A 14,911-nucleotide genomic window follows, 5' to 3' on the forward strand; every position below is an offset into this window, starting at 1 on the left:
TTCAGATGTAGTATGGTGTTTGTTGTAGAATTATTTTTTCTTTTGTTGAAGTACAGTGCAGTTAGACTCATATTTCAAGGCCGGACATGGGACAGTGGGGTAGTAGATGGTAGAAATGTTAGCTCGGCATTATAAAGAAAAAAAATCTTTGCAGTCACTGAAATTTTGGCAGCCCTTTATGACCTGTGGGGTATGTGAAGATTATAGAAAATAAGGAAGCTGCCTGAGAATATGCGGTTTTAGCTCTGAACAATTTTCAGAGCATAGTTGCATGTAATATCGTTCATTGAAGATTTAAGAGTCAACTATGGCTGACAAGATCTGCACCTCACTTGTTCTGGGATACCCTTCCAAAATGTTCAGTGGATTTTTGGAGTTTTTCAAAGTTCCTGTTGCTGGTGGAGGAATGTTTTCCCACAGAGTATCTGTACATGTACTTTGGTGGCTGTCTGTCTTCCTAGGTGCTAACCCTACCCTGTTTTGCAGGTCCTCTTTCAGCTCTGGGTAGGACAGAGTTCAGAATTCTTCAGGAGACTGGTGTTGCTCCTCTCCCCAGCCAATGCATCCCCCAAGCCCTTGGTCTCCCCTGAACGGCTGCCTCATCATATCTTGTCTGATGTGACTCAAGGCCTACCTCATACACATGCTGCCTGCCTGGAGGAGCTGAAGCGAAGCTATGAGTTCTATCGGTACTTTGAAACTCAGCATCAGTCGGGTTTTGAACGGCCAGCCAGAACAAAGCAGAAGTCAAGAGAGCTGAACAGCCTCCAGACAGCAGTACGCAGCTTGCAGCTTCATCTCAAGGCGCTGCTCAATGAGTAAGTGTACACCTGAATTAGGAGAGTATGCCTACAGGAAGCAGGCTTCAGACTTGGGTTCTTTGGGTTGTCAGCTTGTATCCCAGATTAAAACCAAAAAAGGCAGAGATGTATAGTCACTGCAATCAGAGGCATACCTTCACTCCGTACGGGGCCAAAGATCCTTGGTTCAGCGTGGTGTTTCCTGGTTATTCTTTTAAGTATAGAATCATATAGTGTCTGGTAAAAATTCAAAGCTAATCAGTGCATTAAGATACTGCCTTGTTTCTGTCACTCCCTTGAAAAAATCTGAAAACACTTAAATTTCATTGATTTTGCAACATACCAAATGCTTTATAAGAAAGTTCAGCTTGTAGTAAATACCTAGTAAATATCTTAAAAGATTTGTTACTGCCTTTGGGAAATAGTTGAAACTGTCCTATTAATTTTATCTTACATATAAGAATTACTATAATGAATGCCGGTGAGCAGTGTATCTTGATGTGGAGGAAGGGATCTTGGTTTTTTAACTTGTGAGGGATCTTTGGTGAGTTGGCTAAGTTGGATTCTTGAAGAAAATAACAGGATGTTAAATACTTGAAGGAATAGTGAAGCCAAATATTTATTATGCCTTATTTCTGTTCATCTCCTTATCACTTAGGGTAATAATCCTTGAGGATGAACTTGAAAAACTTGTTAGCACTAAGGAGACACCTGAGTTGACAACAGAAGCCCATCAGGTTCTGGAACAAAAACTAAAGTTTATTCAGCCTCATATCCAGGCAAGCAACAGCTGCTGGGAAGAAGCCATTTCTCAGGTGGAAAAAATGGGTGGAAGAAACCCAAATAAAAAAGGTAAATGTGTGAGATTAATTTAGCAACTCATGGGTTACACTTTAGTGGATCAAAGATGTCATTCAGCCCGTGTATGAGAATTTTAGCTGAAAAAGGGCTTGCAACCATACACTTTATCAAACTTGAAACTTTCTTGACAATGACATTTCCTGGAAAAATTTAAATTGCAGAGGATGTATTGAGCATATAATTCCCCTATCACCTGCTCTCTCAGAGAGAATGAGCTAATCTGTGTGCTTAAGTCACACTGAGCAGCATATCCCCATGTTTTGCCTTATGTCCCTCTCCTTAGTGGCCTGTACTGCCCATGCTGTTGTCCTTGTGAATCACAACTACCTTAAATAATGGACGTGAGCTAAGGATCTCCTGACATGGAGTTGAACCTATAAATTCTAATCTTTCTTTTTCCCGGGAGCTTCCTTACTGTTCTAGGGAGACACAGTCCAGCATCTGAAAAATGCTGTTAATGGAGATTGCATTAGGAAAATTATGACTTGAGGTATCAGCAAGTTGCTGAAGTTGTTGAAGTCCAAACTTAAAGTAAGCTAGGCTCTTAATCTTATATGGATGGCATAGAGGCCATCTACAGTGGGTGTAGAGGCGTGCAACCTGACCTTGTTCATGCTTGCATCAGAACTGGGAGCACAGGGAGTCACTAATGCAGGCACCATGCAGGTCCAGACATGGTATAACCAGATTTTTGTGTCCTTTGCCTGATAGTCTGGTCCTACAACTTCCCTGTCAGTGCTGTGTAAAACCTCAGAGAATATTAGATGTAGTCTGATGCATTTGGATGTGCTAGCCTGTTCTGTTTTGCTGATGCCCTCCACAACCAGCAGTTCCACTGATCTTTTTTTTTCCCCTTTCCTAAAATGTTCTTTCTAGATGGCACACTGTAGTATTTTTAGTTATTTTAGTTCTATTTTTATTTTGTGTATAAATTTCATAGCAGGGATTTTTATTATAACTTGCTTCCTTTTAAAGTTCAGTACAAAAATAACCTAGTGTGTGTGATCTAGGAGGGAGGGATTGTGTGGTAAATAAAAAAAATTAAAATCCTTCGCTTTCACTTTTGCCCCGTGACTTTCCTGGAAATGCACTGGGATTGAATGTCTATTTTGCAACAAGTTTACTGAATTACTTCACAGGAACTACTTTTAAATTATGTTGGTCATTGAAAACTATTTTCATCCAACTACATCTGACTTTCTCGATATATTTCTAATCAGTCCAGCTTCTGTGAGCTGAACTTTTAAAGCTGTGTGTGAAATCAAGTCTAATTCTTCTGCTGTCTTTCTACAGATCTTAACAGCTAGTCTGTCAGTCATGATTATGTGAATTACTTCATTAAATTATCTTAGGTTTTTTTCAAAGTTTCCTGAAAGCTCTTTGGAAGCAGATGCCTTCCTGTTGAAATAATACAGCAGCCAAGCACATCTTTCTTCTGTCTTTATACACTATTATTTAAAAACAAATTAATATTTTGATGAGAGCTATAGCAGGAGCTTTGTGTCTACATGGATGCCCAGAACTTTTCTGCAATTAATGTTTAGTTCAAGTAACTAGTTCAACCAGTAGAGCAGTGGGAATACCATTTTCACTGTCAGTTACGAATACTGTTGAAGAAGGAGCTGTTTCTTACTGGCTTAGACCCAGTTTTGAGAGGAAACATTTAATGACATGAAAACTTTATATATCTGTTAAATAGTTCTAGCACCATCTCTTACTTGTGCTTAGTATTTAAACTAAGTATTTTTTGCCTCTTCATCTATAAATACAAAATGTGTTCAGTATTTAAATTTACTGTTTGCTTGGGTTTCATTCTTACCATGTTTATATACTAAGCAAAGATGTTTGTTTGCTTGTCCTTCTTGGTGCCTCCTGCTGTCAGCATAGAAAGGTTTCCTTCCATGAGAAGTAGAAGTCAGCTCAGCAGCTGGACCAGCAAAGGGCCTGTGTTGCTGGAGAGGAAGAAACTGAGAATTCATTGTCCCGTCCAGCATCAGAGTGCTGTTGTTGAACCAGAACCTGAGAGTTTCTGAACACAAAGGAGCGGTTTTCAACTGGGCTTATCCTAGTTGTGGTATCCTACATAAACTGCCCATCACTTATTTTCAGAGCAGTTTTGCATGTCTTTGTTTTTCTCCTTCAGCAAGCACTACATGCTTCTCGCACTAAATCATTCCGTGTCAAAGCAGGTTTCTTACAGTGGCGTTAAATAATTCATTGAGTCAAAGTCTGTCAAAGCAAAGTGATATTTGAAAAATGATTGAACATTCATACACTCCCACCAGCCTTCCATGGATGGTGATACTAGTGTATGTTACAGAATATGGTTACTTCAGTCTTTGTTTACAGGACTTGGTGTATTTCTGGAACCAGTGCTGTTAGTCACTGATCTTGGCAGGTACAGAGCAGAGCCTGAAAGCAGGTGGGGCTTTAGCACCTTGAGGGGAACTCGCCTCTGCTGAAGTTCATTAAGCAATGGTAGTTTTATCTGTCATTGATCTACATGTAGATCCTTGCTCATTTCCAACATGAGTTGATTTCGGACTTTCAGCCATCTTCTCTTTAATTATTCCACCATTTTTTGTCACGGATAAAACTAATGTACTACCTAAGGCCTCGACTATTTAAGCATGTAGTAAGCTGCTAATTTTACAAAATGGAATACCCTTTATGGCTAGTTACAGAATTGTTTTAATTATCTTAGAAATAATAAACCTCAAACTTAAATTCTGTCCCTTTTAAACTGCTCTGTCTTTGGAACTTACATTTATAAGAGCAAGGCCATAGTACTCTGCAGCAAACTCCTGGATCTTGCAGGCCTTTGATCCACTGGAAAGAAAATAAAGCAGCAGCAGTTTTAGTTAAACACAGTGAATTCATGATCTTGAAGCATATTCTTAGCAGTGGCATCATCCCATATAGGTGGCAGATGGAGCAGTCTGTACATATCAGAGCCACTGGTTTACTCCTCTGATTTGGGAAGGCAAGATTTTAATTGGTAACTTCTGGATACTCTTCCAAGTTTGTCTTCATACCTTCAGAAGCATGTTTCTATTGTTGCTGTCATTATTATTTTTTATTACAAGGCAGTGTTAGGCAATGGACAAGGAAGGAGGCTCAGTATTTATAAAATAAATATCTCATGTCAGTTTTCCACTAGCTTCAAATTTCACTATATGCTTCACCGTCCTTTTAAACTCTGCATTTAGATACTCCTGGAACCTTCAACCTTTAGCTCAGCCCAGCCAACTAGGGAATTAAAATACTTTCCTTCTTTGCAAAAGCAGGTAACTGAGCACCACTAAAACTGTTTTTAATGTGAGCTGCCTACTTTCAGAATACCATCCTTAAGTGTTCAATATATAGGTTAATCAGAAATTGAAAATAGGGATAAAAAATAGGTGAGGTCATCTAGCCCATTTCCCTTCTCAAGGGTACATTAGTGTTTGTGAGTAAATGTTGTTTACCTGTTCCTAAAAAACCCCCTTTAGGGACATTTTACAGTATTTCCAGGCATCTATTCCAGCACTTAACTCCATTACCAGTAGAAAGTTATTACTGAATATAAATATCTCTTGCTGCAATTTAAAAGCAGTACTTTTGATCCACCCACAATGGAAATCCATTTCCTCTTTACAGCTCTTACATTTTTGAAGACACTTAATGTTTCTTTCTGTCTTCTCCACATGACTCTGTAGCCTTCAGCTCTTCCCTGATGACTATACGTTATTTAGTTCCCTGATCATTTCCACTGTTTTCCTTTGGACTCCCTCTACTTCATCCATATTTGCATATTGCCAGTTGTTGTCTGGCTTTTCCTTTGCAGCAGGGTGTAGTTGACTCGCGCCTTTTTCTCAGTGGTGCTGCCCCATCAGTTGTCATATTTTTGTGCATTTGACTATTCCAAAGCACAACAATTTGTGGCCGCTGTCACCAAACTGTTGTATCTGAAATCCAGTTCTTCCTGGGCTGTATCTCTGATTTTCCGGTATCATTTTGCATTCTAATTGTGCTCTTCAGTGTCCTTGCAGATTATCCCAGTGTCAGCGGATTTAAAAAGCTGAAACACTTTTCTTTCGCCCACTGGAAATATTAAAGAGTACTGGACTTGAGACAAATCCTCACTCAATATATTGTTCCTGCCTGAAAATGGTAACTGCACTCTGATTATCCCAGAGACTGTTCTATGCACCAAATAGCAACTGCTCCTGGCCTATGCCAGGAGTGTCAAAAGCCATCCTGAAAACAAAATGCAGAATGACTTTGGCTTCTCTCTATTCATAAATCCTGTTACTGCATTAGAAAACTAAACTGGAGTGATGTCTTCTATTCTCAACAAACCCACACTGGCTGTCACTTATCTCCTTGCTACCTTCCAAAGAACTTCCTGTAAATTTTGCCTGGTTATTTCTTCCAGTGTTTTCCAATTATTTGAAGCTGATTGCCTGCAATTTTACTACTTTACTTCTCTATTAAAACTTGGGCATCAAGTCTCTTCTGGTTTTACCAATTTTTCTTGCCACTGCAGGTTCTCCAAGTCTATAAACATTTTGAGTTTTGTCAGTTTCAGTATTTCAAGATGAGTTTGATCAGACTCACCTTGTATCTAAATAAATAGCTAAGTTACTTAAGGGCTCTCTAACGAAGTGTTTCAATGTATTCTAACCAGCCTTCTCACCATTTTTTCACGTATGCTGGTCCTACCTAATGAAAACACCTGGACCCTGCCTGAATGAGTCAAAAACATCATTCAACACTCAGTGTTTTTCTTTTTTTTTTTTTTTTTAATCCCTATTCTTCTTTTCCCTGAAAGGCAAACCTGAAGTTTCCTGTGACAACCGACAGCGTACTACAATGCCTTTAACACAGCCTGCCATATACATAGAAAACAAAGATCCAATCCCTGAAGAGCAGGTAAAATAAAAGGACCACTTAAAATAGTCATTTGGGCTTGTTTGCTGTATCTATTCCTTTTTCAGTTGCTTGGGCAGGAACCTTTTTATCTTGCTAAAACAGGTGAAGTAGGTAACCAGTGCCATTTCATAATTGGACTACTTACAGAAAAAAAATAGAGTCCTACATGCTTATTGTTGGATAAACTGACAAAACCGCAAAAATTATAAGCTCCAGAACAAACCAGCCTGTCTTCAGTTCAAGTTATCTGCATTTTTGGATAACTAAGACTGTGACACTCAGTTTTGTCTTGTTTGGGGAATTAGTGTGTGATGGTTGGGCTCTCCTGAAGACAGGCTGGTCTTCTCCATCCCAGAAGTGAGTGTAGATGCATTCCAAAAGCAGACTGAACGCCCCTGCTCTGCTCTGTGCCTCCCTCGCCTACTCCACATGTATTCTTTCTAGAATGTTTTTTTTCCATATCAAAGAGCTGGGACTAAGAACTTTACTGGCTGACTGTTCTAACATAAATGGAGCTCTTTTGTTTTCATGCTTGTAATCCAATATAGTTAAAATTAGAGGAGGATTTTGCTATTCTCAACATCCTCTTAATAAGGATTTACATAAGTTAAATTAGCAAGATGCCTGACTGCAGAACAACTGCCTACAGTGTAAATTTTTTTTTAAAAAAGGAAAAAAAAAAAAAAGTCCCATCAGCATTACTCTACTTCCACCTGTAATTATGGGGAAGAGGGCTCCTATTCTCAAGGTGTATCACTTGTTCATACTTGTGCATGAAAATAGATCTTAGGTGACTGGAGTAAAGTTAACTTTCAACGTGGGGCTTGCTCCAAAGTTGTACAAATACAGGTGAGAGCGGGGTCAGATGTACTGGCTGTGCTCAAACAGGGCTCTGTCCTGTTACTGAGGTTGGCTTGTGCTGAGATCACTTGATTGTGCATCACACAGTAGGACAGGGTCTACACTGACAGTAAAGATCAATTTCTTTTTTTTTTGTTTCTGTAGGAATTGGAAGCATACGTTGATTATTCGGATACGGAGAACGAATACAAAAGGGAAGATTTTTACTGCTTTTCCCAGGAAGAGAGAGAGAGACAAGAACGAGAGACACAGGAATCTAAGAGGGTGTTACAAGAATTGAAATCTGTACTGGGATTTAAAGCTTCAGAAATAGAAAGACAGAAATGGAAACAGCTGCTATTCAGCGACCATGGTAAGCACTGCTTTTGAAAATGAATTCCTAAGAAAGGTTAGGTGTCTGTTTGCCATCAACTTCTGACCTTGTTAGAATTCGGACAGCGCTTCCTTAGCAGTGTCTTTGATAGAGCTATGTTGCCTTAGTTTGCTATTCCATTTCTGTATATTACTTGTAGCAATGATTTTACTATATACTGAAAAGAACTCAAGAGAAGTGGGAATTTTGCTCTAAACAAAATATTGAGGTAAAAAAATATATAGCACAAAATATATTAAGACAGCCTAAAGAGAGCTGTCAGGGTATAAACCACGCAAACTGAACTGATTTTCTTTCATGGCTTTCCAGTGAATATGAATTTTAATCAGAGTGCATAAATAAATTACTTTTTAGAATTTAAAGAAGCCATCAGAAATCCCAGACTTATAAAAATATACAGATTAAAGTGAAGAACTAGACTTTGAAATATCAAAGGCTCATAAAAGAGTAACACTGACTTTTATTTCTGTCAGAGAGTGAGTGTACAGAATATGGTTTTAAAAAAAAAAAAGCCCTAACAAGAATTGTTTTTCCAAACTAGCCTTTACCAGCTGAGGACTGCTGGGTAGCTCCATCCACTTGCACTTGAAGGCAAGAATACGAAAATGTCTCTTGCCTCAACAAGACAGTCTGTCTCTGTTCCAGCAGTAACACTGGATACAACTTGATTTTTTTCCACTACTTGAGCTTTTGATTTATTATCTTTAAAACTGGCGATAGTTTGTCTTTTCCTTTTTCCTTTCTATTTCCTATTCACATTCCTTATTCTTGAAGACAGGTTAGGAAAAGCCCTCTAAAAAATTCCATGTTCTGTGTTATAAAAAACTACCCTCGAGTCTGGCAACAGATCCAAGGGTTCTGCCTCTGGGAGTGTCTACCAAAAAAAAAAGACCATGGATTTTATCTTTCAATAATTTAGAGGGAACACATAGTAACAGACTATACCTACCTACTTATGAGACTGTTTCTTCTGACATCAAACCAACAAAATATCTCTTCTTCACAACTTTCTTCTTTATGTCCATTTAGCTGCAACCATTGTAAAAGAAATCACTTGGCCATTGGTATTGATTTCTCTTCTAGTTGAGTTTAAAAAGACATCACACTGCATCGGAGTCTGCTCAAGAGGAGGACTTCTCTATTATCCTTCTGGTGTTAGAAGTGATACCACACAACTCTTCACATAAATCTTTTCAAGTCTGCCTTTCTCCCTGATGAAGGGAGAACAAAGGAATCCTACCTTCAGTTCAAGTCTTGACAGATCTAGTGACTGCTGCAGATAGAATTCTTGTCAGAAGAGCTTGCATTGGTATTTCCTTATCTGGGTTAGCAGCTGATAATTGTCCATATCAGCATATCCTCAGGCCATAGCTGGAAAGAGTCAACTGACTGCTGTAGCCTTCAGTAACTGTTCACCTGAAAGCTTTTTGTGGCTCATGTTGGTTCCTTTCCTTTCCATGTGTAGATATTACATTGTTTTAGGATTAGAGATTCAGTGGTGGGGAGGGAGAAAAGTGATATCCTCCAGCTGCCTAAGACTGATAATCGATGGCTTCCATGCTGTACAAGACTGAAAAACATGAGGGCGGTTCATGAAAGTTATTAATATTGTCTCCTTTTGGCTCAAAGACTCTGTGTGTCTAACCTGAAGGACTGATATGGACAGCAGACGTAACATCTTCTACTGTTTTTGAAGGAATTTCTTCATTATTTCTTAAAATGAAACGCAAGTCAGTTAAATATGGCATAATGGTCCCTGGCATATTACTGCTGCAGACTTTAACTTATCTGTATGCACAGTCATTCCTTAAAGAAACATTTTTGTGAGCTGTGCTTTCTGCATTTGTGGCTTGCTTTATCTTGAAGATTTAAACCTAGAGAGATCATATTCTTGTCTCCATTGGCCCAAGCCAATGGATGGCCATGATATCACACTTTTCCATAAACATCTTAAATCTTGCTTTTACAGGATGATTGTATTCCAGAAATCCTGTGTTCTCCTAACTTGTGGTTATTGTGGGAAAAAAAAATCTTGAAATATGCAAAGGCTTTAATCTGTTTAGTCAAGACACCTGGCAAGCCATTCTGCTTTGTTAGGCTTTTTGTTTTCTTGAAGGAGGGGCTAGTGAGGGTTTCCACATAGAAGAGGTCAGGTCCAAACAAGCTGATATGTCTAAAGAACACAGCATGAAGTCAACTGGAGAAGATAGGCTGGATTCCAGAGGGAAAACATCATCTTAGCAGAGCACCAGTCTAAAGCAAATTTGCCAAGGCCCAGCACCGTGGTAATACTGCTTACAGTCAGGGTAATAGGTAATTTATGGGGGTGTAGGTGAGCTTATGGTATCGGTCCTTTGGCATCCTGTTGAAGTAAAGACAGAAGTGCTTTTGAAGAGGTCTGTGAAGTTGTTCATGGCTTCATTTTCATGCATCAGACATTGCAAAACAACTTTCTTCTGGTGCAAAATCACTTCTAGCCTTTCCCCTAACCTCCCCTCCAATAAAAGTTCATTCTGTCAGTGGTTTTGTTGTACCCAGCTGTTTCCCCTTCTCCCACCTTGTCCATAAAACAGCTCTTACACAGCTGTTTCTCAGATTTGGAAAGCTACACTGTGAGAATTGATGAATTCCACCTTGCTTAGTAACTAATCAACTCAGGAAATTGGCCAGGTACCAATCTGAAGTATCTGTTTATTTTTTGAGAAATATTTGCTTTGGTAGTATTCTTTGGAGGAAGCAGGCAAAATTTTGCTCCCAAACAATAAGATTACTGTGCATGTTCCCGCCCCTTCAAGCTAGCAGGCAGAAATAAGGAGCAGCATGTTTTTTACAAGATGGGGCAAGAACTACCCAGTTAACAATTCAGATGAGCCTGGAGCAGTGTTCCTTCAGTATATAAAGTTTTAAAACAAGCAATACAATACAAATTCAAGGCTGTAGCCTTTCAGTATGCTGATGTCAATAATTATCAATGTGACAACTTTAATGACCGGCCTGCCTTCAGCTAGCTAAAGTAAATATTACTGAAATAGGATATGATAGAAGAATCCTAATACCGTAAATTTTGTTTCCCATGAAAAGTTTTTGTACTTCCCAGAGTTATTTTCATCTCTGCTTACAGGGGTAAAGTCAGAATGGAATTAGAAAGGGAAATGCTACTTGAGAATCTGCTGTTGCCGCTCTCATTTATGTTCGTGCTGCTACTCTAATGGAGCTACTGCAGTTTAGGGAATCTGTTACTTGGAAGTGGACCTTATATCGTTTTCTTAAAAAGAAAGACGTCTGTTCGTCAAGAAGGGATTGTACCAAGTTATACTAACCCTTTACACTGGGAGGAGAGACTTCCTGGCAAGCATCCCGTTGCTGGCAATGGGACTCACTGCTGCTACTAACTTCAAGAAAGGCTAAATTAAACCACACTTTATTTGTGAGGACACCTTACGTGGCTGTATGAATATGTGTTGTATTTGTGTGTTGTGCTGTATGAGATCAGATATTGCCTATAAGGAGTTTCTCATGTGTCGGCTGTCTTTACTGGATTAGGTAAAAGTGTTGTTTAAAATGAAGACTGTTCAAATGTGTGTACAAGGCAGTACTTTTATTTGGTTTTCACTTTAACACTGGATATATTGTCTGTGTTTGATGCTGATTTTAAACATCACCAAATTTGTGCTGTCTTTATGTCACAGATTTTAAGGAGTAGTTAGAACAAGAAACTTCCACATTTCACTTAAGCTTTGCGATTGCAAAACACTTTTAAGTTCTGTTGGATTGTGGGGGTCTGTTTCTGTTGTTTAGGTTGAGGGTTTTTTAAGCCATTTTGACCTCTATGATCTTGCATCTTTTCAGACACAAATAAATTATTTATATATAGGAGCTTGCTTTTAGTTATCATTTAATTTTTTTCCCCCTTTTTAAGCTGCAGTGAAACCCTTGTCTCCTGTAGAACCGCTGAAGCTACTAAATAATTTGGAATCACATATGAATTCAGATACAGCAAAGCAGGAGTGCAGCCAAAGTTGTGATAAGTCTGAAGAAAAAGACTCTAATCCAAAAGTGAATGCTGCTGACAAAAGCAGGACAGAGTATTTGTATGAAGATCCTGAGATGGAGGGAAACCAAGGCAGCGCTACTGATGAAGGTATTTCTACAGGGGCTGAGGAAAGAATATGTTATCAACACGAAGGGGAAGTTGAAGAACTCAAGCCAAGCAGTGTGGATAGAGTAGAGGTTTCACAGTCTCCCTCTAAAGATGCATTACATTCAAAAATCAAGCATAGGCTGGCCCAGCTCCACATATCAACAGATTTAAATTTCACATCTGGTCTGGCTGCACAAGTTGCTGCCAGGTCTTTCACTTTTACTACAATGCAAGAAGAGACTTTTGGAGATGATGAGGAGGAGGAGGAGGAGGAGGAAGAAAAGGAAGAAGAAACACAGGAGTGTGAAGGCCTTGTGGAGGACTGTGACAATGAAGATAGAGGCTCTGGAAGTGAAGGAAAAGTATAAGTCCAACCTGAACTTTGTTAAACCAACAGAAGGCAATTTGGTGGGAAAATCTAAGGTAGGGGTTTGAAGATTAAAATTCTGGATAGAAAAAAAGGAGACCTAAATACAATACATCTTGTTCCCTAAGTCTGATACACTAAATAGGACTTCTAAGTATGTTGAAAATTTGCAGGTAAGAGAAGTTTAGGCTGCACCCAAGAAATAGCTGGCTGTTGCCTTTTTAAGATCCCAGTGGTGGGGTTTGGAATCTGCCTTTGTGTTTTCTGTTTTATTTATTTATATTATAGTGTATTATTATTTTTTTTTCCTACAAAGAAGGAAAAACAATGTCTTGAATTACAACAGACTCCATTTTTTTCTCTCTTTATTCTGTTGTCATGACATCAATGTTTGTTCCAAGGAAGAAGCCAGGACATTTCTTTTGGAAGAACCTCTACTGTTCCCTGCAATCTTCCTCCACCACTTCTGTCTCACCTCTTGTGTCTGCAGTGTGTTGGCTAAGCCACCGTAGGCATTTGTGATTCTGTGGCTAGTGATGTGGCTCCCAACTAAAACGTAGAATTTTAAATAAAAACTTGAAAGAGATAGTGTTTGATGTGTCCTGGGGTATGGGGCTGAAATAGTATCAAGTTAGTTACGCTTCCTATTAAGGTTTATTTAGAATTTTATGAAGGGTTAATAAATGATTTCTTGATGTTGTAACTCTTGTTAGAGAAATGTGTAGTGCGTGTTAGGGAGGGTTATAAACACAGCAGTAGAAAGTGCTATAGACAGCTAGAAGCTATCTGTTGGATTGATAATAGATGAAAAGTAAATATCTATTTATTAAAACAGCTATTAATTATTTGTTAACCTTTTGTAAATTGAACCTTAATATAGTAGTTTGATTTTCTGTAATTGATTGATTGTACATTTTTGTTTATGTCCCGAAGTAATTTTTTTAAAGCAAAACTCTCCGAGTGCTTAATGCCACACAGTATTTTGTTTAAACAGTGTATTTGCTTTTCCGTAATGTTCTTTCATTTTTCCTTAGATCACAGCTATAACCTGTGGGAATAAGACTCCGTGAGAGAACAAGAATTGTGTATTTTCTAAGGTGTATCTTGTAACTTAGGTGACAATGAAGTCTGGGTATTTGGTATGAGGTTACGCGGGCTGCTTTTTTTTCTCTGTGGTGCTGTAATGAGGAGCAGCAAACTGATGCTCACCTCACAGAGGAGCTGGTTAATGGTTTCACTGCCTTCTCTTCCTTTTGCCCTCTGACACAAAAGGAAGCACAGGTCTTTTGCCTCAAACAGCAAAAGAGCTGCCTCGTTCTGTGGAATACGCTGCTTGGACCTGGATGCATCTCCAGTCACAAAACACCCCATCAGCTAATTAGGATATTTACTGTCTCTTGGTGATTCTGTAGAATAAAGGGGGTTTAGATGCCGGTGGTTTGGAGCAATATCTTTCCAAGGATGCTGTCACAGGAAGAGGGAAGCTAACAAAGGTCAGCAGGGTAAGGTGGAACTCTTGACTTTATGGCAGAAAACAAGTGCTTTCCTTCAACCTCCCTCTCTTCTATTAGTGATTTGGTACAAATGCTGTTAAATATGTGGAATTTTTTCACAGAGCTTAAACAGGTAAATATCACTGGATAGAGAAGGGAGTGTGTGACTTACACTGTTCTTTCACAGTATAATGCCTGTCTTCTCCCTCACACACGGATTTTGGGAAGAGAATGTTTTACTATTCCTCATTAACAAGTAACACTGTGTTCTGTGCCCTTAATTTTGTGTAAGCGACTGGATGCTGAATGAATGGTGTCTTGGGGAACTTGCAGAAGGAAAAAAAAAAGATGCTTCTCATATTGTATTTAGAAGCTCCGCCTGCTCTTAGTGGTAGAGTATATTCTTCTGTAACCTGTAAAGGTTAGGGTAAAATGATGAAACACTGTTTGATTTTCTTTGTGGTAAGCAATTTTTTTAATGAAGTCTAGAACAACTTCTTTGGATAAATTGTCTTTGAAGCATTGTCCATGCTTCTGAAAAAGAAGTCTTCCTCATCCTTGGCTTGAGATCCTTGAGTTCACAAAGTGCCCAGATATTTTTTGTTCCTAGCTAATTGTTCTGACTGCCTAAATGTATGTTCCATTAACATTTTTCCATTAACTCATCCACCAGTATCTCATGATCCTAGAAATTATACTCACAAACTTTTCCTGTGAGATCCAAATCTTAGTTTACATTGTGTATGGCTATAATAGCATCCTGGAAAAATGATCATATTTTTGATGTGGATTATCCCTGTCGTCAGAATTTTGGATGAAGTCAGTAGTAGCCTGAGTTCTTTGCCTCACTACTAAAATAGGTTTCAGATCTCACATTTATAAAAGTTGCCAGTTCTTTACTCCTTTGCTGCAGTCCTTAGCAAAAAAAAAACGGAGAATCTGCTTTGGTGGCTCCCTTGGGACCTCGTTTTACAATACTCTGGTCCTGGTGAAAAAAACGGCCTAAGAAACACCAGCCATCATTAGTTGTTCCTTTTCACCCAGCTGATGGGTCAGCACTGGTTTTTGTGGCTGTTACAAACCAGCTCATGAGTCCACTTG

At 38.9% G+C, this 14,911-nt stretch overlaps 1 protein-coding gene across 1 annotated transcript in view; it reads left to right on the plus strand.

Moving 5' to 3' along the window:
• VEZT (vezatin, adherens junctions transmembrane protein) overlaps positions 1 to 12,318 on the plus strand; it is a gene marked incomplete at its 5' end in the record, with an annotated part of 36,808 nt that extends 24,490 nt beyond the window's left edge. The window contains 5 exons of the mRNA XM_008942073.1: positions 487 to 818; positions 1,459 to 1,652; positions 6,475 to 6,575; positions 7,581 to 7,788; positions 11,729 to 12,318. Coding sequence (XP_008940321.1) covers positions 487 to 818; positions 1,459 to 1,652; positions 6,475 to 6,575; positions 7,581 to 7,788; positions 11,729 to 12,318 — 1,425 coding nt within the window. The remainder of the gene's footprint in view (positions 1 to 486; positions 819 to 1,458; positions 1,653 to 6,474; positions 6,576 to 7,580; positions 7,789 to 11,728) is intronic.
• Between the last annotated feature and the right edge of the window lie 2,593 nt (positions 12,319 to 14,911).

This window comes from Merops nubicus, unplaced genomic scaffold (genome assembly GCF_000691845.1).
Source record: "Merops nubicus isolate BGI_N331 unplaced genomic scaffold, ASM69184v1 scaffold23586, whole genome shotgun sequence".
Classification (NCBI taxonomy): domain Eukaryota; kingdom Metazoa; phylum Chordata; class Aves; order Coraciiformes; family Meropidae; genus Merops; species Merops nubicus.